The following is a 24,533-nucleotide window of genomic DNA, read 5'->3' as shown; positions in this document are numbered from 1 at the left end:
ATTGAACTATAAACAACGTAACTGGAAGGGAGACCGGTATAGGCGACAAATGCGTCCATGGAAGCCGTGCACTAATAATATGCTTGATTCCCTTCCAGTTACGAGTATACACGGTGTCCATTTTTCGAGTGCCACTATGGGGATCTCGCTTACCTGAAGAGATAGAGAGTTGGTTAAATGAGGGCAAAGTTGCGAATTTTCGTGCTGAATAATAATCTGAACAGAAATTAAAAATATCTTTAGTAGTTTTGAAAATATCGCAAAAAAACATTATTCAGACACTTTTTAATTTTTCGGGAAGAGTGCTTTGGAAAAACAAAACGTTCTTTTACCGTGAACAAAAGTATGACAGTTTGATCCATCTGTCTGGTTAGAGCGTTGGTAGGGAACTAGTTGAGTTGAGATTTTCATCTGAATATAATTGAACCTTCGTTTTGCAAGAAAATTATAATTCAAATTAGAACAAAATACTTAAGAAGAATTAGCTATTTGTATAACAAGGGAGGAAAGTTAAAGATTCCCTCCCGCGTGTGAAGTTTAATGCCCGACGCGAAGCGGAGGGCAGTAATCACACAAGGGAGGAATATGTACTTTCCTCCAGAGTTATACATATGATTTTTTCTACTACCTCAACTTTAATTTAGCAAAGATTTCTACGGTAAGATGACCGCTTGCCATCTAGTTACTCTAAAAAATTTAGGATGTATCCATGGTGAAGTTATGTTGCCATGGTAGCGGTATAAACAGTAGCTTGTGTACTGGTCGTTTCTGTAATTTTTCATCAGGAAATATGGAATAGAAAGTGATTTAGAGGAAAATATTCCCTCAGACATTTAGAAGAAGCTAATCAGGCATCGCTTGATCTACTGCCTGCAAAATCTAGGGACAGATACGAAAAAGAATATACTGCTTTCAAAAATTGGATGAATGGGGAGAAAAGTCAAGAAAATTGCTGGGTACGTTACGCTAACAAGCTCCCCAGGTATGATCATGAAATTGATAGAAATGGATAGAGGACACTTTAATAACACGTTTAGAATAAAAAAATTTGCGGAAGAGGGCCTAAATTTTCCACAATCTTAATTAAAAGTTCACCTCATTTTCTGGAAATCTGGTGTTATTTTACGTATATTTTGTAATTCTTAAGTTGGCGAAACTGAAAAATTTTATGTGACAACTCTTTTTCCACTAATAAACACAGGTGACAGTAAATTTGTGTAGGGGGTTATGTTAACTTCTTCGTCTACTAAAATGAAATGTGCTGGATTTAACGTGTATATTAATAGAATGTAATAAAAGTAGTACAACAGGTATAATATACAATACAATTTTAGGTTTTGTTCGACTTAAACACCAAATAAGCGACACTTCCATGTGACTGACATTTTAATAACACCACTTTTTGAAACTTATACAATCTAAACTTGAATGCATCAGGGAAGAAGGATGTCGTAGAGAAGGTTGCATGTGGCAAAAATCGATTTCTTGGTATCGCTCACCGAGAGGGGAAACCCGGGCACTTCCTGCATGTTTCATATGAATCGCTGCTTAGCATCCACCGCCTAATACGTTCGAGAGGGGAAGGAACATCTCTCGCATTTCCCATGGATCGCAGCTAAGTTAGCGATCGCCGCTTAACTTGGAACGCCTTTTTCGTATCCATCGCCGCTTAACTTGGAACGCCTTTTTCGTATCGATCGCCGCTTAGCATCCACCGCCTAATACGGTCGAGAGGGGAAGGAACATCTCTCGCATTTTCCATGGATCGCAGCTATGTTAGCGATCGCCGCTTAACTTGGAACGCCTTTTTCGTATCGATCGCCGCTTAACTTGGAACGCCTTTTTCGTATCGATCGCCGCTTAGCATCCACCGCCTAATACGGTCGAGAGGGGAAGGAACATCTCTCGCATTTCCCATGGATCGCAGCTACGTTAGCGATCGCCGCTTAACTTGGAACGCCTTTTTCGTATCCATCGCCGCTTAACTTGGAACGCCTTTTTCGTATCGATCGCCGCTTAGCATCCACCGCCTAATACGGTCGAGAGGGGAAGGAACATCTCTCGCATTTTCCATGGATCGCAGCTACGTTAGCGATCGCCGCTTAACTTGGAACGCCTTTTTCGTATCGATCGCCGCTTAGCATCCACCGCCTAATACGGTCGAGAGGGGAAGGAACATCTCTCGCATTTCCCATGGATCGCAGCTACGTTAGCGATCGCCGCTTAACTTAGAACGCCTTTTTCGTATCCATCGCCGCTTAACTTGGAACGCCTTTTTCGTATCCATCGCCGCTTAGCATCCATCGCCTAATACGGTCGAGAGGGGAAGGAACAAAACATGTAGGGAACTGCTTACTACTATTATGATATAATTAAAAACACATGTAGAATACTTGTACATCATTATTTAATGTTTATTATATCGTGAAAAAATAACATAACCTCTTAAGAAATTAAAGTTGGCACCGAGGAATTTTAAGAACACTATAACCAACTTAAAATCAACAATGTAATTTGAATAATATAACCTCACTTACGACGAAATGAAGTGAACTTTGAATGAAGATTGTGGAAAATGTAAGGCTTCTTCCGCAAATTTTTTAACTGATAACGTGTAATTAAGGTGTCCTCTATCCATTTCTATCAATTTCATGATCATACCTGGGGAGCTTGTTAGCGCAACGTAACCGANGCTTGTGTACTGGTCGTTTCTGTAATTTTTCATCAGGAAATATGGAAATAGAAAGTGATTTAGAGGAAAATATTCCCTCAGACATTTTAGAAGAAGCTAATCAGGCATCGCTTGATCTACTGCCTGCAAAATCTAGGGACAGATACGAAAAAGAATATACTGCTTTCAAAAATTGGATGATGGGGAGAAAAGTCAAGAAAATTGCTGAAGAGGTAATCTTAGCATATTTTGCGCATCATTCTAAAACGCTTAAACCATCGACGATGTGGAGTAAATATTCAATGTTACGTACCACATTACTTATAAACGACAACGTTGACATTAAGTATGCAAAAGTCATAGCTTTGCTTATACGTCAAGGAAATGGGTATAAACCAAAGAAAGCTAAAATTTTCTGTAGGAATGACCTAAACAGATTACTTTCGGAGGCGCCCGATGACTATTACTTGCAAATGAAGGTAATTATGAGATGATTTGAATTTGATACCTACATTATGAACGCTATATTTTGTTCGTAGGTTGCTTTAATTATTGGACTTGCCGGAGCTTGCCGTTGCGATGAGCTAATTAAATTGACATTGCATGATATTCAGGATAATGGAGACATATTAGTTGTGAAAATACCCGATAGCAAAACAAAAATGCAAATAACATTTGTAATCACTAACGAAACCATTAATGGAACAAGTGTACATGGAATTTATAGAAAATATGTTTCATTACGCTCTGCTAAAACTGAACATACAAGATTTTTTGTTAATTACATAAAAGGGAAGTGCACTATCCAAGTCATAGGGAAAAATACAATTGCCAAAATACCATATAAAATTGCAAAGTACCTCGAGCTACCAGATGCAGAAGGTTACACTGGGCATAGTTTTCGGCGCACCTCCGCGTTGGTTGATGCTGGAGGAGATTTATTGAGTTTAAAGAGACACGGAGGATGGCGCTCTACCAACGTAGCCGAGGGCTATTTAGGAGAATCAATCGTAAAAAAAAGTAAAGTTTCTAACCAAATTACATGCGGAATGCTCTCCTCAAAAGTTTCTGGAGAACATCAAATGAACTCTACAAACATTGACAAGTACAGGTTTCAACGTTAATCAATCTTCCTCACCTTTTTCTGGTAACATTACTTTCAACAATGTTACTAATTGCACCTTTAACTTCGGTTCTTCTACTAGCACTGAGAATAACAAGTACATATAAATAAAGTTAGTTGTAATTGAAGGGTATTTTGTTTAGTTATAAGCTTAGGTACGTTATATGGAGTTGAGGGAGGAAAAACATTTTTCCTCCCTTAGGGAGGAAAAGTGCAGCTTTCGACCCTAAAAACGGGACGAGAAATGATAGTTTCTAAAGAGGTAGTAGGAAATAGTATTTTACATTATTAGCCAGGTAAGTGAGTTTTTACTGGCGATAGGAGAAGTTGACTGGCGAGCCGTTAGGCGAGCCTGTCATCTCCTAGAGCCAGTAAAAACTATTACCTACCTGGCGTATAATGTACAATATTTTATTTGTTACTCATCTGTAAACGTAAATAATTAGTTCTTAAATTGATCTCGAAGAAATGTCTAAAATATCATGTTATCCATGTAACAGAGACTTCGCATTAATTCTGGCCAATGAAATTACTAGATTACTAACTTGTAAAATTTTTACAGGTCAGCTGTCAGTTTTACAAGTCAGTTGTCAGTTTTACAAGTCAGTAGCGTTTAAACATGACGTTTATCCGTTTGCGTTTTGTGTTGTTAATCTAACGTTTGCAACTGAGTAACAAATAAATAATATTTTCGCAATAAATCTAGCACAAACGTAAATTACACTACTTGAAATAAGTCAACCTTTTGTTCCCAACAAAAGAACGTTTTGTTTTTCCAAAAATGGACACCGTGTATAGTTCAATGGAATCGGCCATATAATTATTACAGAGTATCATCTAGATACTGTTCTAGTGACTTTTTCACACCTAGTGACTTTTAAGTTAGAAGGTCCTATAATTACTACTATTAATAACAACCGAATAATAATTACCTGAGCACAATCGTTTTACCATTTAAGTAGGTATATGACATTCATTAATAAGTTAATGTACAGAATAGTACATCATTAATTTCTGCAGGAAAGTAATCCCTAATAAATTTTACAACCGACGAACTAATTAATATTAGCTCTCACTACTGGAATAAATTACTTTAGCACTTAGTTGAACATACATTAATCAATTACTTAGCATATTATTGATTTTTACCTTGACACACCAGGATAAATTATATTTTATTAGTATCTGTTAATTAATAACGATAAATTTTTTTCTTTAGATGTATTAAAAATTAAAACAAAATTTAACAAAAAAATGCACATGTTGAGATTCATGTTGGGAGAAAGATCTGGACCCCACCCCATCCCATAGGTGTACCTCCTATGGTGTAATAATTTGTGCGGGTTGTGCTTACTTTACCTACAAAATCACAATCAAACCTAATCAATTTTATGATGCATCAATGTAGTGAGTAGTGTTATTGCGAACAGTTAGCCCACCAAAAATCAAGGTATGTTTATTTCTATACTTTCCAGCTTTGTTTAATTTCCTTCATTTATTATTAAACACAATAGACCAGGTACAATTAAAGAAATAATTATGTATACACGAGGGGTAAACCACTTCGCGAAATCGTGTCACAAATTTCAATAAAACATGCGAAATCCCTTGCGAAATCGCGAAATCTTTGCAGAAACTCTGGAAATCACGTTAAAACTTGCGAAATCTACGAAATCGCTTGCGAAATCCGCGAAATCGCTTGCGAAATGCGCGAAATCGCTTGCGAAATTCGCGAAATCTCTTGCGAACTCCGCGAAATCGCTCGCGAAATCGTTACATTTCTAAGAACTTTAATGCGATCGCACCCTACCTACAGTGGAGGGTGTTTCTTTGATTATAGTCGATGATCAAAAGGTATTTGAAATCTGTTGCAAGTTCTAGCACTCGCCGATTATTTCGCGAAATCTCTAGGACATCTTCCTAATCTTTTAAAAGCTGCGAAATCCCTAACTATTTCCCGAAATCCCTTACAATTTCACGAAATCTCTTGGGAATGCGCGAAATCCCTTAGGTACAATTGCGCGAAATCCTTGCGAAATCGTATCGATTTACGATTTCGCGCAATACTGTCACAATTCTTAATAGTGGTTAACCCCTCGGTACGTAGATTGGTAGCAAACATTCTATAGTTTTGGATACCATAAAAAGCGTCTTTAAATAGTATATTGAAAGACAAGTGTTACAATGCGACCTATTGTAATACGACTATTTTGTGGCACGAGTGGCGTAGCGAAGCGGAGCCACGAGTGTCCACAAGATATGAGTATTACAATAAAGCATTGTAACACGTGTTTTTCATACTATTTTTTCTATTTCGGGGCTTTAATTTAATTAAAAAGTAATTATGAAATACTACAGGAAACTTTAGAATTAATATGTCTTAAGTTGGCAATACCATTTACGTTGACAAATTTTAAGTTGGCAGCGTAGATAAACACAAGACTGACATTTGGAAACTTTAAATTCCGTGAATGTGTAATTTTTTATTCGTAGATAAATTTATTTATGGTGGATGTGTAAACTGCTGATTTGGAATGTATTAAGTTCTTCGTGTACCAAAAATCAAGGAAAACACGTAAATTTTACGTAATTTGATTTCACATCTGATGATTTGACGTTGACGTCTTGGCGAACTGCCAACTTAGAGATGAAAAGTTACCAAAAACAATGTTACAATGGAACTCATTGAAACACTGTTTTTGCCGAAAACAGTTGCACAAAATTCTCATTGTAACACCGAAATAGAAAAAAAATGTTCTGTATAATATTTAACTTCTTTGAAAATCTGTTTGGCAAGCCGCTTTGCAATTTTCTTAAAATAGTCATACAAACCTTTATATAGAAAGGACCTATTTGCAAAAATTCTCAGGAATCCTAAACACTACTGCGAGGACCTACTACAACACTTTCGAAACCTTTTGGAAAGTCTTCTGAAGAAATCTTAGAATCGTATTAGAAATTTGTCTTAAAACTCTGCCTCAAAGTAGTTTTTAGAATATGTAAAATTATTATAAAAATGACATTAAATTACATCGTAGAAAATTGTTTAAACATATTCTGTCTGTAATTTTTTTAGAAACATTCCTTGAATCTCATAAACATGGGAAGTCTTTCTAGCCATATTCTTGGAAACTCATCGAAATTGACATTAAGCTCCTTTTAAAAACCATAAGTGAATTTTTTAGAATGCTATTTGAAAGCCTTTTTAAAATTCTGGAAAGTCTTCTTGGAAAGTTTACTGCTCTGTGTTCAAAATTTTATTGGAAAACAGTTACTAAAAACTGAGGTAAAAACCTTGTTTTAAGCTGTTCTGCAAACCGCCAAGAGTCGTATTGTTATTTGTACCTTATTGTATGTTTTGTACTTTATGGCAGTTTTATTTGGTTGTACACAATACCGAGCACAATACCAATGTAGAAGTACGTTTTCGCTGTTTTCCAAATAGTGCAACATTATCATCAATTATAGAGAACCTCGTTACAAGATGAATTTACCTATATGAATTATATTCAAAGGCATGTTTTGTATTTTCTAACATAATTCTCTTTTAAGCAGCATGTATTTAGGGTTCATTAAATCCCTTGTCCTCGAACACAAAAAGAAGCAGATGTCAACACACGCCACATCCGCATTTAAAAATATAAGGGCTTGTTAAGAAAGGGTTTGTATAGTTTATCTCGGATTATTTACAGCCTAAGGGAAGTAGCTGAGTATTTAACTACCAACATATACGTTCTACATCTGCTTCGAAATGAAAATGACCAAAATCTTACCTGTGCAGCGGCTCGAAGACACGCAGGATCCTGACAAATTGAAAACTGGGCACTATGCGGTATATTGGGCCACGCGATGGCCAGCGAGAGTACTATTATCACTAATATTATTAAAACGATTAGTAGAACAATGGCGATGTATAATCCAAGACGCGAAAGCCCGGTCTTTTCGCGCAACTGATTTTCAGTTTTTACCAAAAATCGCGGTTTATCCAAACTGCTTTTGATCTCTATGCACGGATCGTCCTCGGCCGGCTCGTTAATTTTAGGCGAATCCGTGCCGTTTTTATTTGTCTGCTTAACACTTTCTTCTGATGCCATTTTTCTAACAGTTTATAAATCACTTTACTTAATTAACACGCGAGATTAAAGGATCGCGCTGGAACACGCGTCTTCAGTTGGCATTTTTACGGCAGCCTTTCTTTTAACCATTTTTCACTGAAACAGAATGAATAGCGTTATTAAAAATGCGCGCGATTGACACTTCTTACATTCACATTACAATTCATTGCACATCATTACCTCCAATTACAGAACAGTGCACATTGAGGTTAGAAATCTGAAACCAATGGGTAACATACTAGTTTTTTTTCAATTATCGTCACCTCCGCGAGTTACAAAAACAATCAATATTAAATGTCGATAACCAGATCAAGTGACAGTTCTCCATATCTCAAGGACGCTTTAGGCAAAACTTTCGAACACCATTTCCATATGTGGTTTGATTCTAACAAGTTTCAAATTCTACTTGCCATGTATACCGGGTGAATACTTTCAAACCGAACATGGGGAATTAACATGGGAAAACAGTTTTTCGCAGCTTGTTGCTCCCCAAATTAACTTAGAGGGTTCATAATGGCACCACTGGAAAGAAGATTTTTTTCTCATCTAACTAAATGCGAATTGGTTAGTTTTAGTTGTATTTCCTCATTATTTTATCAAAAATTCGCAAAATAAAATGAACTCAGAAAATCATGTAGCCATGGACCCGTAGATTTAAGCAACCGGAATTGTCAAATTGAAAAACTACACTGAGAGAAAGAATTACTTGTAAGTACCCGTTTACGGTTACATTTATCCTGTAACTTCGTATTCTGCCGAACTCACAGGCGATTCTGAGTAATGTTTCTTAAGATACAAACAATTTCTTAGCGTTATACATCCGAATTATTAATGGAACTAAAACAATTTCTTATAGTGAAGTATCTTTTTTGTATGAAACTCTGCAATAGGTAACAATTAATGCACCTTATTTATGGGCAAACGTTGAAGTTGTAGTTGTAACGCATTTGAGATATAAAGAAATGTTTAGTACCTAAGTGAAAGGTTACCTTGTTCTATATGTAACTCTACAATGGGTTAATAATAAATATACTTCGATTACAACTAAATGTAGAATTCTTAGTTGTAAGATGTTTGAAGTATTTGGAACTCTTTGTTATCTTGTGTTAAGTGTAACTTATATTTAACACTACAAACATGATCTACATCATATGATATATTGTTTTACATGAAATGTTCAGTCCTTACACATTATTCATTATGAAATACTTACTACCGAATGACTTCTTCTCTTACTTCAATTTAAACACAGTTGTTTTTAAAATCAAGTGAACTGTGCTTTCATCTAATGGATATCTTGATTGTTTATTATTGTTTAAATCTCACAGTAAACGTAACATCTACTAATTATTATACATGCATAGATTGGTCAAAAGAATTTGTTGGGTAGCGTGTACGGCGATTAAAATAAATTATATCCCTTGTAAAATATCAATTTATTTTATATCTTAATTACAAAATACAAAACAGAACAGAAACAATACCTATTCTTATAATACAAAATACCTAGCTAGGTATATCCTATATCTATCATAATAATTTGCCTATCAGCATAAAATCAATTGAATCGTTTATTATACAGTGAGTTTTTTTAAATGCGAACATAGGAGTTTGCATGCAATGTAATTTCCCTATGTTCGATTTTAAAAAAAAAACATCAATCTATGAGGTGTGCGCGGTTTACATTCCCAAATCGCGCAACTTGTGTGACTATGAACAACAACTATAGTCTTTATGATGAAGAGCACTCGGTAAGATTTTTTTAAAGAAGCCATGTGAAGCCATAGCAACTTTAAGATACGACAACTTGACCCCACAGGCCACGCACTGACACGACAACTGATTGTGAACCAACCTTCAATTATTTGTAGGTCATGTGCACCTGGTATTCTACTAATTTGATCTATTCAATACATAAATGAAGAAAAAAAGCATGTTTATTTTTTGATTTGCACGATAATTACTAACCTAAATGTAATGCTATTTGGTATGGTTGGAAAGCATTTTTTCAGAGCTTTCCAACGATATATCACACATGGGGGGTCACTATTTAAGATTTAAAAGTTGGGGTGGCTGGGGCGCAGGGGGTTGGAGGGGGTGCGTCGCCAACTATGTCATTGTGATTCCCCCTCCGAATTACCTAAACGGATTTTGATTTTTTTAAATATCTCGTTTATTTACTAAGATATGGGGGGTGGTAAGTTTTCAAATTGTCACCCTGTATACATTGTCTTATTACAATTATTCAATTGTTATTATTTAGAGTCAAATGCTACAGGCAAACTTTTTGGGTCGAAATGTTACTATGTTAATAATAAATGCCTTCTTTTCTCTCAGTGTATCTGTTGTATTGTCGATATTGACGGAATAGAAGTTTGTTTAAATTCCCCGGAAAATAAATCTCGCACTCTGCGGTAACTATTACCGCCGTAAACGTTTTTTACAATAAATACTTTTTCCTCAATGGAATACATTGTAAGTTTTGTAGTAAGTACAAATTAAAATTATTGACCGTTATCGTACCTTGTTTTCATGACTACATTGATTTTTTAAACCAAGTACACATTTTGACTACCTAATTTCGCAAAATAATAATTAAACGTGGAACTATTACTAGACGTTAATAATTTGCATATCATAAAACGCTGAAAAAAATCTTCTTTCCAATGGTGGCATTATCAACTCTCTAAGTTAATTTGGGGAGCAACAATCTGCGAAAAACGGTTTTCCCATGTTAATTCCCTATGTTCGGTTTGAAAGTATTCACCCGGTATACATGCAATAAAGCATCCCATTTTTTACGTAACGGTACAATAAAAAACTACCCTTTGTTGTTGCCTCTATTCCCAATATGTACCTTACTGTTCTGATCTCGACTCAAGTCATGGTAACGTGCCGTTATGGTGAAAACAATAAACATGAGAAAGTTATTCATATACCATTTACTTGGCATTTTACGTCCGCAGAATACTCGTCTGATCAATATTCGCCCCCAAGGCAAATGAGTCCCGCTGAAATATTCAGCTCGCCAAGCTTACTTTTCAGGAAAATGTAGGTATATCGAAAAAGCTCGACCCCTAAATAATTTAAAATGTCTTAAAACTTTTGATTTTTTTTCAAATTTGCCTCAAATGTGGAATTAATTCCGGTTTCCGTGTATTTTTTACCCGCGTCGTATAAGTTACAGATCGCTTTCCAACAATAGCTTTGACTATTGCCCTCAGAAAATTTCAACCAATCATATTAATGCATATTACAGAAATCACCTAGCAACAGACAAAAATCCTCGAGTATTCATGCACCGGGTATTGCTTATGTGTAAATACCTAAAATGAAACTTAAATAAATAATTCCAAACTCGATTCCAAATTTTATTAACGAAAATTACAATTTGTAAAATGGCAATTTGTAACTGAACCCATGCTTATTTTCGGTTTCATGATGCTTTTTGAAAAACCATGTCTTTGAAAGGATCGAAACAAACATTATATTCTTCTTATCTTGCAAAATTTTTGTCGGGCAATAGTAATCCCGTATATCCCTCGTGCACGCCAAATACCAGATCTGAGAATTTCGGGTATTTGGCGTGCACTTGGGATATACTACTTGAATATTTCACACGAAATATTCACCCATAAATAGGCAAACATCGGCAAACTATGTAATAAAATATTGAGAAACGCAATTTAAACAAAAACCCAAAATGAACTCTTGAACTACCAAACCCTAATTTACCAACTTTGCCTTTAAAGAATCGACCTTAAAGAAAAAGTAATACATTAAGAGTTGGGGCGGATTACGTATTATGATCGTTAATATAGATAGAGGATTCGGGTATGGGTACCTAGATTAAATGATTGTATGTGATTTTTAAGTCAATTTTCCTCTTAATAACAAAATTAATTTTATTAGAAACCGAGCAATGAAGAAATTGATATACAATGGGTCCCATTTTCGACACTTATATTCCGTAATTGTTAGTGCTATCAAAAAACTCATATAGGGATCATGTGATCTTTTTGGATCAATCGTATGATAAAAGTCAAAATTTTCGCTTAAGAGATACAGGGGAAAATCCGAGGGAAAATCAAAGTACATCAAGTATAAATTGTGCACAAATCTTATGCAGATAAAGCGGATTTTTTTAAACCGAAATAGTTTAGTACTCGGTTTAGTACGAGGTTTAGTACTAAACAGTTGGGTTATAATGTTATCCTTGTTTACCTTCTTGCAAGGTTATTAAATGGGAGGGGGATCTTTACACATCACCATGGCATACATTGAAAATCTACGCTGTACCTACAATGCAAGAAGAATCAACCAGATATTCGCTTCGACTTCACCAATAGATATATCTCGTCCCTCGTCTCGTCCAGACGATTCATTTTACAATTGTGAGTACTTTTCTCCGACAATCCGCTATAGAGATAATTATAATCGATCACAATACGGGGTCGAAGACAAGAACTATGAATGGTAGTAATTAAGTCCTTTCATTTAGCCGGCTTTCATTAGAGTATCATGAAGGGTAAAATCAGTCCTCCCCAACCCCCTATTTTGACAAGCGGTAAAACAGAAGGGCGGTAGTTGGTCAAGAACAGTTTCTTTTGCTGAGACTGTTGACCACCAACCCCCCTCTCCTTGTAAAAAAGTCATTTGCCATAACCTCAGTTTTTAGAGCACCCTGTATACCTTAAATTTAAAAAGATAGCATATTAAATTCTCTTTTCAAAAATACAACATACAAAAAATTAAAAAATTCAAGAGATTAAATAAAGATTTAAAAAAATTTAAAATATTCAAAAATCTGTTTGACATTGTCTGTATTTTTTTTTATCATCATTAATCATTTGAACCTTTCATTAAATCTTTTTTTTTAATATTATCCCTGGTGTGTCATATTTTTGAAGAGAGAATTTGATATGCTATCTTTTTAGATTAAAATATAAAGAGTGCTCCATTTCAAAAATGAGGTTAAGTCCGATAACTTCTTTACCTGACCCCGTATACCTACTTATTTTGAAAACGGCAAATTCTTCAACAATCATTATAAAAAAACCTTTTGTATCATTTTCTGTATCCCTTTTAACTAAGAAAATGCATAGTCATTCAGCAATTGGTACAATTTTTTGATGCAACTACCTTATAAGCCAATAATTATTTGTCATATTATACAGGGTGGTGCCTAGCGCAACGCAGCATAGGGATTTCAATGGTAATTTCTTTATAGTCAATTACTAGCTCCTCTAATTATTTTAGAGCAAAAGTCTAAATACGTTTTTTTAGAGAAAAAAATACTGCATCTGGTCATACTTTTAGGTATAATTTTCAGAGACTTGTTATAACTAGACCGCGCGTAACGTACATTTTACTATAAACGCCTGTTGTCAAGATAGGATAGGCAACCAACTGTTCATCGCGGGGCAGATGTACGTTCTGCAGCTTGCTTTAGCATATGTTTATTCTAAATTTTAGTAGCAAAAAAAGATAACATATAACTGTTAACTGTTTTAATCGAATTTATTGGTATTTTATTTGTACTAAATTGGTATATAACTGCCTTACTCTGGTCCTAATTCGATTTATATGTGTATTTTGGTGGTGAACACGCATGGGAAAATATACTCTTAAAACTAAAGATGTAAGTAGTAAGATATGATTATTTAGCGGATTTTGATTCAATATATGCCTATCCAAAAACCCAAATGGGCTGTAACTGTTATTTATTTTTCTTAGACTGCTGATAACCATTTTGTTTACAACGCGGTGTGGTGTGGATTGAATGAAAAACCTGAACACATTTTCAGCAATTTGGCAAATTTTTAATTCATCGCTTGATACGTGCAACAATCCTCCACGATTTTTTCTAGTTAAAAGCTTTGAATGACTCTCTGATGCGAATATCGCATCTGCACATATGGAACATTTAACAGACTTTTAGCTATTTTTCTTGTAACAAAACCTGAAATATACTTAGTACCAGTAAGTACTTAGTTACGTCTATACCTAATAGGCAAATAGGTACTGCCGTTATCTGGTAAAGGATGTCGAATAATAGTTCTACGTTATTTTAATTTTTAAGTGAATGGGAAAGTCGAAAACGCTCGGTATTGCGTTATTGTTTAACACCTTCGTAGGTACCTGTCTAAAATAGGCTTCATTCCCCGCAAATGCACTATGGTGGGAGTAAATTTTTCTCTTCGAATGGCTCTGATCCATTGGCCCTTTAAACTTTTATCCGTTGGAAATCTGCATATTATTTAAAATTCTATCTACAGAGTACATGTTGATACGCACGAGTTAACCTAAGTTTATTGGTTTATTCTCAACAGAAATTTATCTGTTCACTAATTCGAGCTAATCACGAGAATAATTAAAGAACGGAACATCTAAAATAACAGCTTATTTCATTATATTGCACATCATCTCTGCGATTTTTGCCCCGCGGTGCATTGTGTGTTGCATACTGTGTCGACAACACCTTAGATACGTTAAGCGCAGTCTAGTTATAGCAAGTCTCTGATAATTTTCCATTTTTCAAAACCGTAGAAATCGACAAAATAAAAAATTACATTTTTATAAATCAGTGATGCTTTGGAATCTTTTAACAAACTACAAGCGCATTGCATCTAGCCGTATATACCGGGTGGTGCCTAGAGCGACGCAGCATAGGGATTTCAATGGTAATTTCTTTATAGCCAATTACTAGCTCCCCTATATTATTTTAGAGCCAAAGTGTAAATACGTTTTTTTAGAGAAAAAAATACTGCATCTGTTCATAGTATTACTTATAATTTTCCGTTTTTCAAAACCGTAGAAATCGACAAAATAAAAAATTACATTTTTATAAATCAGTGATGCTTTGGAATATTTTAACAAACTACAAGCGCATCGCATCTAAGTTATCTTTGTTTGACGTCGAACGATTTTCATATTTAATTCTGTTACAACTATCCGATGCAAGAAAAAGCGGCAATTGGGTAATGCTTTTTTAGAGAATGTATGCTGCATCTGCATCAGATACTATTTGTTTATCAGAGAGAATCAGAGTACCTACATAATCGAAGAAAAAAAAACTGATTTGAAGCAGATTTGTTCCTAAACTTATATTACGATTTTCCGCTACTGCAGCCAAAACGTTGAATGTATTGTCGTTTTCCTCATGGTTTTGACGGACATTTTGAACGTTATTGCTCTTGCAGTTCTTTAACTAATTTATAAACAAGTATTAATTTAATATACGTCAAAGGCAAATAATGAAACGTGATCGCTGTTTTTTTTTGGTAATTCCAAGGCATATCTGATTTATTGTAAAATGAACCTTTTTATTTTGTAGATTTCTACGGTTTTGAAAAACGGAAAATTATGAGTAATAGCATGAACAGATTCAGTATTTTTTTCTCTAAAAAAAACTTATTTAGACTTTTGCTCTAAGATAATTAGGGGAGCTAGTAATTGACTATAAAGAAATTACCATTGAAATCCCTATGCTGCGTCGCGCAGGCCCCACCCGGTATAAAACATTAATGATAACGAATATTCATTTCCATCGTCTAAAAGAACAGAAAAAGTTCCCTAAAGAAAATCTTTTTAGTTTCTATGCGTAGCCACAGCAATTTTGTAACGCTCTAAGAATTTTGCTAAGTGTGGGAGCATTTTCGGAACTATGAATCCGTTCCTCAGCATCCTTGAAACCTCGCTTGAAACATTTCTATTGCTATGCCTTGGTTAATCAAATTTTGAAAATAATGGCTCTGTCCCTTTGCCTTACAATAAAGGACTGCTTTTTGCAAAAAACTAAACAAAAATAACTTCCGGGTGCGAAATTTACTAGAGTTAGAGGGAGGTGAAGGGTGTGGTGGAAAATGCTGAGGACGAACAACTCCTCGCTATGCAAATCACAATTTCCAAACATATAATTCGCGAACTCTGTAATATGGTTCGTGTTGAAAGGAAACCCTGTATTATTTGCCTTTATCCCTGATAGATATAAAATGTAGGTAATAAAAATCTAGAAGATCGCCCGAAGTTTTAAATCTTTTTTTTGCAATTTAATCAGGGAAATTATAAGAAATAAAAAATCAAACGCACAATTATTTGTAATAGGTAGGAAAAGAGATCATTAGTATAGAAAGAATGCCATACATTATCGCTAGAAGTGCAATGATAAAGGCTTATCGCATACCTGCATTGCAATCACAGGCATGTTTAAATAAATCGCGTGTTACAATAACAATAGGTAAGTAGTGTATTACTTAATAAATTATAAGTATGTAAATGGTAAAATTGTCACCGCTTAAATGATAAATTAAAAACATAGTATTGCCGTTTATTGGGCCTGTTACCACAAAACGTGGATCAATCAATGCAATCCAATTCAACCTTGTACTAGTACTTGTCAGTTGTGTGCAAAAATGACAAGGTGGGGATGTTAGAAGCTGGAGGAATTTTAATAAAAATTTCTTACCTGATGCGCTTTTAAATTTCAATCACAAAACCGGCGAATTGCACTTTCTTTTAAACGGTAACTTCGTATGTATCTCACTGGCAATTTTTTTACGCATTTAATAATCGCCTAACGGTATAGCGTACCCAAAAGAGCTACCGTAGAAACATTGACGTCTGAAACTGTTGAACTCTCAAACAACCGGACCGAACTTACTTTAGTTTAGGTACGTTCCATTGCCGATTTACACGACTGCATGTTTGTTTGTCTACGTTCAAGTGCTCAAACACACGATTTTTAATTGCTTCGTACCGCTTTGTTTCATTCATTTGTACGGAAAACAACAATCAAAATTGGCCACCTGTGCCACACTGTCAATTTTGAAAAAGCGTCGACGTTTTCAAGTTGAAAAATAGAAAAGTGTCACAGGTCCTTACTCTGAATATGGGTTAATTGCACTTGCAGTTAAACTAAATCAACAACATATAAGTTACATCACAATTTAATTTATAACAATTACAGTTCAAATTTAAATTACGTGCAGATGTCGCGCATGCACGGTTGCCATGTTAACGTAGTAGAGACGTCACAACTCGACATACAGTATGTCCCCAATATCATACACTCACCCTTATTCCACTGTTGCTTTATTTTCGTCCCGAACAAAACTACTGGCAACATGATAATACATATTACAAAATTTCGAACTATAAATTACTCTTCCCCTTAGCGTAACACGCGCGTCCATAAGTCAGTACAGGATGTAGGGGTAAAGGAAAATTTACCCCTTCTCTAATGTTTCCTAAATGTGGCGAAAAATAACATATTGGTGTTTTGAATTTTTTGCTCTAAAATCGTTATTTGGGGAGGATTTAAAAACTCAAACGATTTTCGTTAGGGAACTTTTTCTGTTCCTTTTAGATGATGGAAATGAGTTTTCGTGAGCATTAATATCTTATTTTATATCGGTACCAAGTTTTGTTTTTCATATGGGAGCCATTTTAAAGTTTTAGGTCATCCTAAAAATCCTGATTTCAAAAATGTATAATAAAATCAAAAATAGAGAGACCTACGATTCAATTGAGGGAAAGGATTGCGGTTTTGCAAGTACTTTACTATGCTCTTCGTATTTTGGGAAAAAAAGCTTTGCTAAGTAGATAACTTGCAATGTCCTATACCTACTTCTTTTGTTCTATTATAATTTATAATAAAATCCATAGTTCGTTGTGACTTTATGGTTAAATATATTCTCATACCATAAGTTAGTCGACGTTATTTTCATTTTTTATTATTTAAGTATACATTTTATAGCTAAAAAGTTATTTTATAGACGAAACACAATGTAAATTTGTCCGTATAGGTGGTGCGTACCGCAGCTACAATTTCCGTTTTGTAGGGGAAATTGTATCCTGTTTTGTAACTACAAGAGTATCTTCTTTTAAAGGTTGTTTAGGTTTAAAACATTTTGACCTGTGTTAAAGGGTGCAAAGTACTCAAATTACCATCTAGACGACAGGCAAAACACTGTGCAATTCTGGTGTAGGTACAACCTCTTGGAATTCATGAAATTTTACAGAACTCATTAAGTATTTTGGGATTCTAAATGGCTAATTGCACGATTGCTTAAAGTTAAGCATAACTTAAATTAAATGCCATAGCAGCGATTGTCTTAATAATGGTTGCCATACATTTTAAGTTCGAATTAACTTTAAGCAAGGTTTAATTGTGATGGTGCAACTGAGCATAAGTCTTGTAACAAGCTGTAGTTCAAGTTATGGCTTACTTTATATTGATTTTCATACACCTATTAGTGTATAACCTTCCTTTTTTACCAAAACTCGACTACACCAAAATTTCTCGGGAAAACAATTTTTCTTATTAAATTGGGTGCGTAGAATCCAAATCAATTGGTACTTTTTCGATCGGACTTTTCAATCAACAGTTATAGTTATAGACTAGAAAGCAATTTCGAAAAAAAAATTCAAAGGGCTGTAACTTTTAAACTGGTAGCCCAATCTTGGAACTGTTTGAAATTATGGATTCTACAGGCCACATTCTATAAGAATTTTTTTTTCCGTGTCGATCTGAGACAATTTTTTTTTCGGGGCTCAAAAAAAGGCAGTGTATTACCTTCCTTTTTACCAAAATTCGACTACGCCAAAATTTCTCGGGAAAACACTTTTTCTTATTAATTTGGGTGCGTAGAATCTAAATCAATTCGTACTTTTTCGATCAGACTTCTCAATCAAAAGTTATAGACTAGAAAACAATTTCGAAAAAAAATTCAAAGGGCTGTAACTTTTGAACTAGTAGCCCAAGCTTGGAACTGTTTGAAATTATGGATTCTACAGGCCACATTCTATAAGAAATTTTTTTTCCGGGTCGATCTGAGACAATTTTTTTTCGGGGCTCAAAAAAAGGCAGTGTGTAACCTTCCTTTTTTACCAAAAATCGACTACACCAAAATTTCCAAGTACGAATTGATTTGGATTCTACGCATCCAAATTAATAAGAAAAAGTTTTCCCGAGAAATTTTGGTGTAGTCGATTTTTGGTAAAAAAGGAAGGTCTTTTTTTGAGCCTCGAAAGAAGGCAGTGTATAACGAAAAATCAACTACTCCAAAATTTCTCGGGAAAACTTTTTCTTATTAATTTGGGTGCGTAGAATCCAAATCAATTCGTACTTTTTCGATCAGACTTCAAAAGTTATAGACTAGAAACCAATTTCGAGAAAAAATTCAAAGCGCTGTAGCTATTGAACTAGTAGCCCAATCTTGGAACTGTTTGAAATTATGGATTCTACAGCCAACATTCTATAAGAAAATTTTTTTCCGGGTCGATCTGGGAAAATTTTTTTTTCGGGGCTCAAAAAAAGGCAGTGTATAACCTTCCTTTTTTACCAAAAATCGACTACACCAAAATTTCTCGGGAAAACTTTTTCTTATTAATTTGGGTGCGTAGAATCCAAATCAATTCGTACTTTTTCGATCAGACTTCTCAATCAAAAGTTATAGACTAGAAACCAATTTCGAGAAAAAATTCAAAGCGCTGTAGCTATTGAACTAGTAGCCCAATCTTGGAACTGTTTGAAATTATGGATTCTACAGCCAACATTCTATAAGAAAATTTTTTTCCGGGTCGATCTGGGAAAATTTTTTTTTCGGGGCTCAAAAAAAGGCAGTGTATAACCTTCCTTTTTTACCAAAAATCGACTACACCAAAATTTCTCGGGAAAACTTTTTCTTATTAATTTGGTGCGTAGAATCCAAATCAATTCGTACTTTTTCGATCAGACTTCTCAATCAAAAGTTATAGACTAGAAACCAATTTCGAAAAAAAATTCAAAGGGCTGTAACTTTTGAACTAGTAGCCCAATCTTGGAACTGTTTGAAATTATGGATTCTACAGGCCACATTCTATAAGAAAATTTTTTTTCCGGGTCGATCTGAGACAATTTTTTTTTCGGGGCTCAAAAAAAGGCAGTGTATAACCTTCCTTTTTTACCAAAAATCGACTACACCAAAATTTCTCGGGAAAAACTTTTTCTTATTAATTTGGATGCGTAGAATCCAAATCAATTCGTACTTTTTCGATCAGACTTCTCAATCAAAAGTTATAGACTAGAAACCAATTTCGAAAAAAATTCAAAGGGCTGTAACTTTTGAACTAGTAGCCCAATCTTGGAACTGTTTGAAATTATGGATTCTACAGGCCACATTCTATAAGAAAATTTTTTTTCCGGGTCGATCTGAGACAATTTTTTTTTCGGGCTCAAAAAAAGGCAGTGTATAACCTTCCTTTTTTACCAAAAATCGACTGCACCAAAATTTCTCGGGAAAACACTTTTTCTTATTAATTTTGGTGCGTAGAATCCAAAACAATTCGTACTTTTTCGATCAGACTTCTCAATCAAAAGTTATAGACTAGAAACCAATTTCGAGAAAAAATTCAGGCAGTGTATAAGTATTACAATTATATATCTGGAATTCATTGAACATTATTGAAGTTAGTAACTACTTATTTCCTATCGCTCGACATGACTTACCTATGTTATGCATGTTTCGATGTTTTTTAAATTGAGCAATATACGCATTTAAAAGTATGTTTTAGGCGATAAAACGGTCGATTTTTTTTTATCACGCTTTTTAGGAATGTTTAACTACAGAAGGGTAGTAGGTAATTGCCTACCTACGGCCAGGATTTCGTTGCAATTTCATGTTTTTTACGTCCAACAAAAATATGCACAATGAACCGATAAAATTTCTGCGTTTTTTTAAGACAAGAAGCCTAATGCGAATTTGAAAGTGTGTATAGGTATCTCATATTAATTTTTAATCTGAGGTGCATGTTAGAAAACTTACGTAGGTATAGTAACTAAACTAAGTGACACTACGTAAAAAAACCGTTTTATGTGAAAAAAATGCGAAAAAGTAATGGAAATAAATGGTTTTTATATTTAATATTATTTAAATGTTTTAGTTTTAAGTAGTTACTATCCGATAAACGTGAAGAGTTTCTTTATTTATGAAATAGTTTACCTTCGTCATCTAGGCATCTCGTAACTACTATAAGGTCGAATATATTAGATAGGTATAGCAATTTGGGAAAGCATTGTTTCTTTTATTAAACTAGCATAATTATGTTCTTAGGCCCCCTGTAAGCGAAAATCCATGAATAATTAATACTGTTATTCTTGTACAAATTTCTGTTTCTTTCCATTTTCTACAAAAATGATTCCTTTAATGTAGATAATGGAAAATTGTCCTTATTTTTCAATACAAAACGTATTGACGAAAACAGATCTACAGAAGCTATCAGATAAGTTTAGTAGCCTAAGATCCCACATAAGGTCAACCTTTTTTAGCAATCTTGATATGTAAACAAATACATTGCAAATCGGTTACCTAAAAAATGAAGTCAAGACTACCCTTAATTAAAATTAATGTAATTGCCGAAATTGGCATCTTGTTAAACCGTATATTTGACGAAGTTAGAACGTGGGTTGCAATTTGTTTTTCTTGTGCGTTTACTAAACTGCATTTCTACCCATTTTTCCAGATACTACTACAAATAGCTGGTTATGCTTCAATCTTTTTTGGAGAGTTTGATAAGGGATTTTGTTGGCCGCAGCTGCCTTGTGTGTGTCAAATACGGATTTTCAAAAAGATCGGATGAATTTTACTTACTTAGTAATAACAAATTGTTAATTTTAGGGATTGCTTTTTTATATTTTTCCATAAAAACAATACCATTAGAAATTGAACGTTCCATACCAACAATATTTTATGGAAAATTCGACTCTAAACATTGCATTTCTCCTCATTTTTTCTCGCAATAGCAATAGCGAAAAAACATTTTCGTTTTCCCATTTTTTCTTCGTTTTTTTGGTTATAACAATATGTCCCGAGAATTTTCGGCCCGGAGTGATTTTGTGATTCAGCGGATTTTTACATAGAATGGGTAGGTACACTTGGTTTCGTCGAGTCAAGTGACAACACCCAGCCCAAACCGTACTTTGACTGAACTATCTATTTTAGCATCATCTTCGTCCATTTTCTCCCCTTGCATCTTCGTGTTTCTCTCCATAAAGCCTGCATTTCCTTTATCAGCTCCTTGTGCCTACTATTTCCCCGCGAGCTCTCGATTTTCTCTTTCTCTGGCTGTAGGTATGTCCCTGTTACTAAGTCTTCATGCTTATCCTCATTTCTCTCCTCCTTCGACCTCTGCCCATGCGTATTCATTTCTTTCATATTTTATTCTTTGTCCCAGTACCCATTTGTAATATCTTCTTTGTGTTCTTTCTTGTCTCCATATAAGTCCTTGATTCTGTCCTTTAACTTATGTCTATTTTCCCATCGTCCATCATTTTCCCTTTCTGCCTTGAAAATCATTAGAAATGTTTTCACTTTTCCGCGCATTTGTTCGAATTCCTTTTCCACTAGTGGTCAAATTAGGAAAAAATTGCACAATTAAACAGTTATTATCGTGCTTTAAAGAAAATTCCGATTACCTACTTCCGAAGATATGCCAGGCAAAGGAAACAAAAAAACTAACTCGAGAATGAAAAAAGACCGCGATGTCAAACCTTCGTCAATCGATTTCTGTGGTTTTGGAGATCCCCATTATAGAAATCCTTATCTTGGACACTGTATACAGTTGCTCCCTTTTCTGAAACCTCTCAACCCAATCAATATTGGAGAATGTTTACTTTTTCGAGGATTAGGTAGGTAGCAATCCTATGGAACTAAATAGTGAATCAATTCACTACTGCTACCCTATTATTTGACTTATTACCATTACGTAATTTTAAGAAATCAAAATGTCACAAATTTACACCTTGAAGTTTTACCATTTTAAAATACCAGGGTTCGCAACTGATTTTAGCAAAGAAATAGAGACTTGGTCTCTATTTACATATTTAAAAATAGAGACCATTTAGAGACCTTCGAGAACCAATTTGTATACAAAATTAAGCAAAAAATATTTATTTTGTAATATGAGATACATAAACAAGTATAAATTGTGCACAACTCTGGTGCTGACAAAGCGCATTTTTTTTACCCAAATTTTTTTGACATCACCAATGGATATATTTCTTGCAGACGTCTCAATCGCCCTTTCTGAGTAACCTCTTCCGACAATCCGTTCTCGAGGTATAAGGGAATATACCCGATCGCGATAAGAGGTCGAGGAGGAGAGCTGTGGTTGGTAGGAATTAATTCCTTCCGTTGAGACCTTTCATTAGAGTACCATGAAGGATAAAACTAGTTCCACCCCCTCTTCCGGACGGACGGACAAAACGCAAACAATAGCACTTTTTTTTAGTTCCTAAAAAATGCGCTAAAAATGTACAGTAAAATTTCTGCGGGTTATCAATTATACTTTTTTAACATGCAAAATTTAGAGACTTTAGAGACCAAATATGAAAAATAGACTCTTAGAGACAAGCATTGAAAAAAGAGACCAATGTCTAAAAAAGAGACCATTTGCGAACCCTGAAATACTTTCCTATGGTTACATTCTTGTTTTTGTGTCAATCATGAACTTGTCAGTCGCTGTGCCCGCGCAAACCAATGCTAGGGATCGCTCGTAGATTCACTAACCGTACGGCGACGAGAAAATTCATTTGTTAGTAGCAGGATATAAAATACTAAAAAAAACTTTCGCCAACAGAATACAGAATCTGCACTAAAAAGCCAAAAATAAAAAGTTTTCGTATAGAAAAAGTGTTGGGATCTTTTCAATATTTCTCTATATCTATATCTACTCGAAGATTCAACGCTTTTTCAACAAACAGTTTATTTTGGACTTTTTGGTTCAGATTTTGCAGCCGAAAAGTGTTTTTAATTTTATCTACACCTGTAGGAAACATTTCCTTAAAAATGACCAAAACCTTTTTTGATTAATGTCATATACTATCTAATTTATAACGGGGGAATTCGGCCTCAATCGATATCATCACTCCTACTTATTACACCCCAGCATTGCCCGTAACTGTAAAATATAGTATATAACACTTTTCCGAACTGAAAGATGAAAATGTTTCCGCTCGCACTTAACGCAGTGCGCATTCATAAATTCACCTTTAATAGTATTTTACATTAGCCAGGTAAGTGAGTTTTTACTGGCGATAGGAGAAGTTGACTAGCGAGCCGTTAGGCGAGCTTGTCATCTCCTAGAGCCAGTAAAAACTATTACCTGGCGTATAATGTACAATATTTTATTTGTTACTCATTTGTAAACGTAAATAATTAGTTCTTAAATTGATCTTGAAGAAATGTCTAAAATATCATGTGATCCATGTAACAGAGACTTCGCATTAATTCTGGCCAATGAAATTACTAGATTACTAACTTGTAAAATTTTTACAGGTCTGCTGTCAGTTTTACAAGTCTGCTGTCAGTTTTACAAGTCAGTAGCGTTTAAAAAACAAGACGTTTACCCGTTTGCGTTTTGTCTTGTTAATCAACGTTTACAACTGAGTAACAAATAAAAGTTTTAACCCGATTCATTTATTGTCGAATTAAATAATGGACGAAAAAACGAGCATATAAAGGGCAATTTTTTGCCAAATTCCTTTAAAAAATCGTTTGGAAATCTAATATCCTATTATTCACCTGTTTATCACAAATTCGGAGGAATTTTATACGCCATTTTCATGACGGCTAAAACAATCGGG

The 24,533-nt window shown here is 34.6% G+C and overlaps 2 protein-coding genes across 2 annotated transcripts in view; one reads left to right on the top strand and one right to left on the bottom strand.

Moving 5' to 3' along the window:
- Positions 1-16,931, bottom strand: part of LOC116174018 (endothelin-converting enzyme 2-like) — a 28,584-nt gene extending 11,653 nt beyond the window's left edge. Inside the window, exons 1-2 of the mRNA XM_031491794.1 lie at positions 16,377-16,931; positions 7,568-8,005 (exon numbers count right to left, since the gene is read on the bottom strand). Of these exons, the coding sequence (XP_031347654.1) occupies positions 7,568-7,888 (321 nt within the window). The 5' untranslated portion in view covers positions 7,889-8,005; positions 16,377-16,931. The remainder of the gene's footprint in view (positions 1-7,567; positions 8,006-16,376) is intronic.
- Positions 714-4,123, top strand: LOC116174016. The gene is made up of 3 exons (XM_031491793.1): positions 714-761; positions 2,705-3,150; positions 3,211-4,123. Exons 2-3 carry the CDS (start codon positions 2,734-2,736, stop codon positions 3,793-3,795), a joined length of 1,002 nt encoding a protein of 333 aa, XP_031347653.1. The 5' UTR covers positions 714-761; positions 2,705-2,733; the 3' UTR covers positions 3,796-4,123.
- Positions 16,932-24,533: the final 7,602 nt, after the last annotated feature.

The sequence above is a fragment of the Photinus pyralis genome, unplaced genomic scaffold, assembly GCF_008802855.1.
Source record: "Photinus pyralis isolate 1611_PpyrPB1 unplaced genomic scaffold, Ppyr1.3 Ppyr1.4_LG6, whole genome shotgun sequence".
Lineage (NCBI taxonomy): Eukaryota > Metazoa > Arthropoda > Insecta > Coleoptera > Lampyridae > Photinus > Photinus pyralis.
The sequence above is the reverse complement of the archived record's forward strand: the minus strand, read 5'-3'. Positions and strand labels throughout refer to the sequence as shown.

Coding starts and splice junctions, on each gene's coding strand:
- LOC116174016 (XM_031491793.1), top strand. CDS start 2,734: ATGGAAATAGAAAGTGATTTAGAGGAAAATATTCCCTCAGACATTTTA. Junction 3,151..3,210: donor ACTATTACTTGCAAATGAAG/GTAATTATGAGA, acceptor TTTTGTTCGTAG/GTTGCTTTAATTATTGGACT.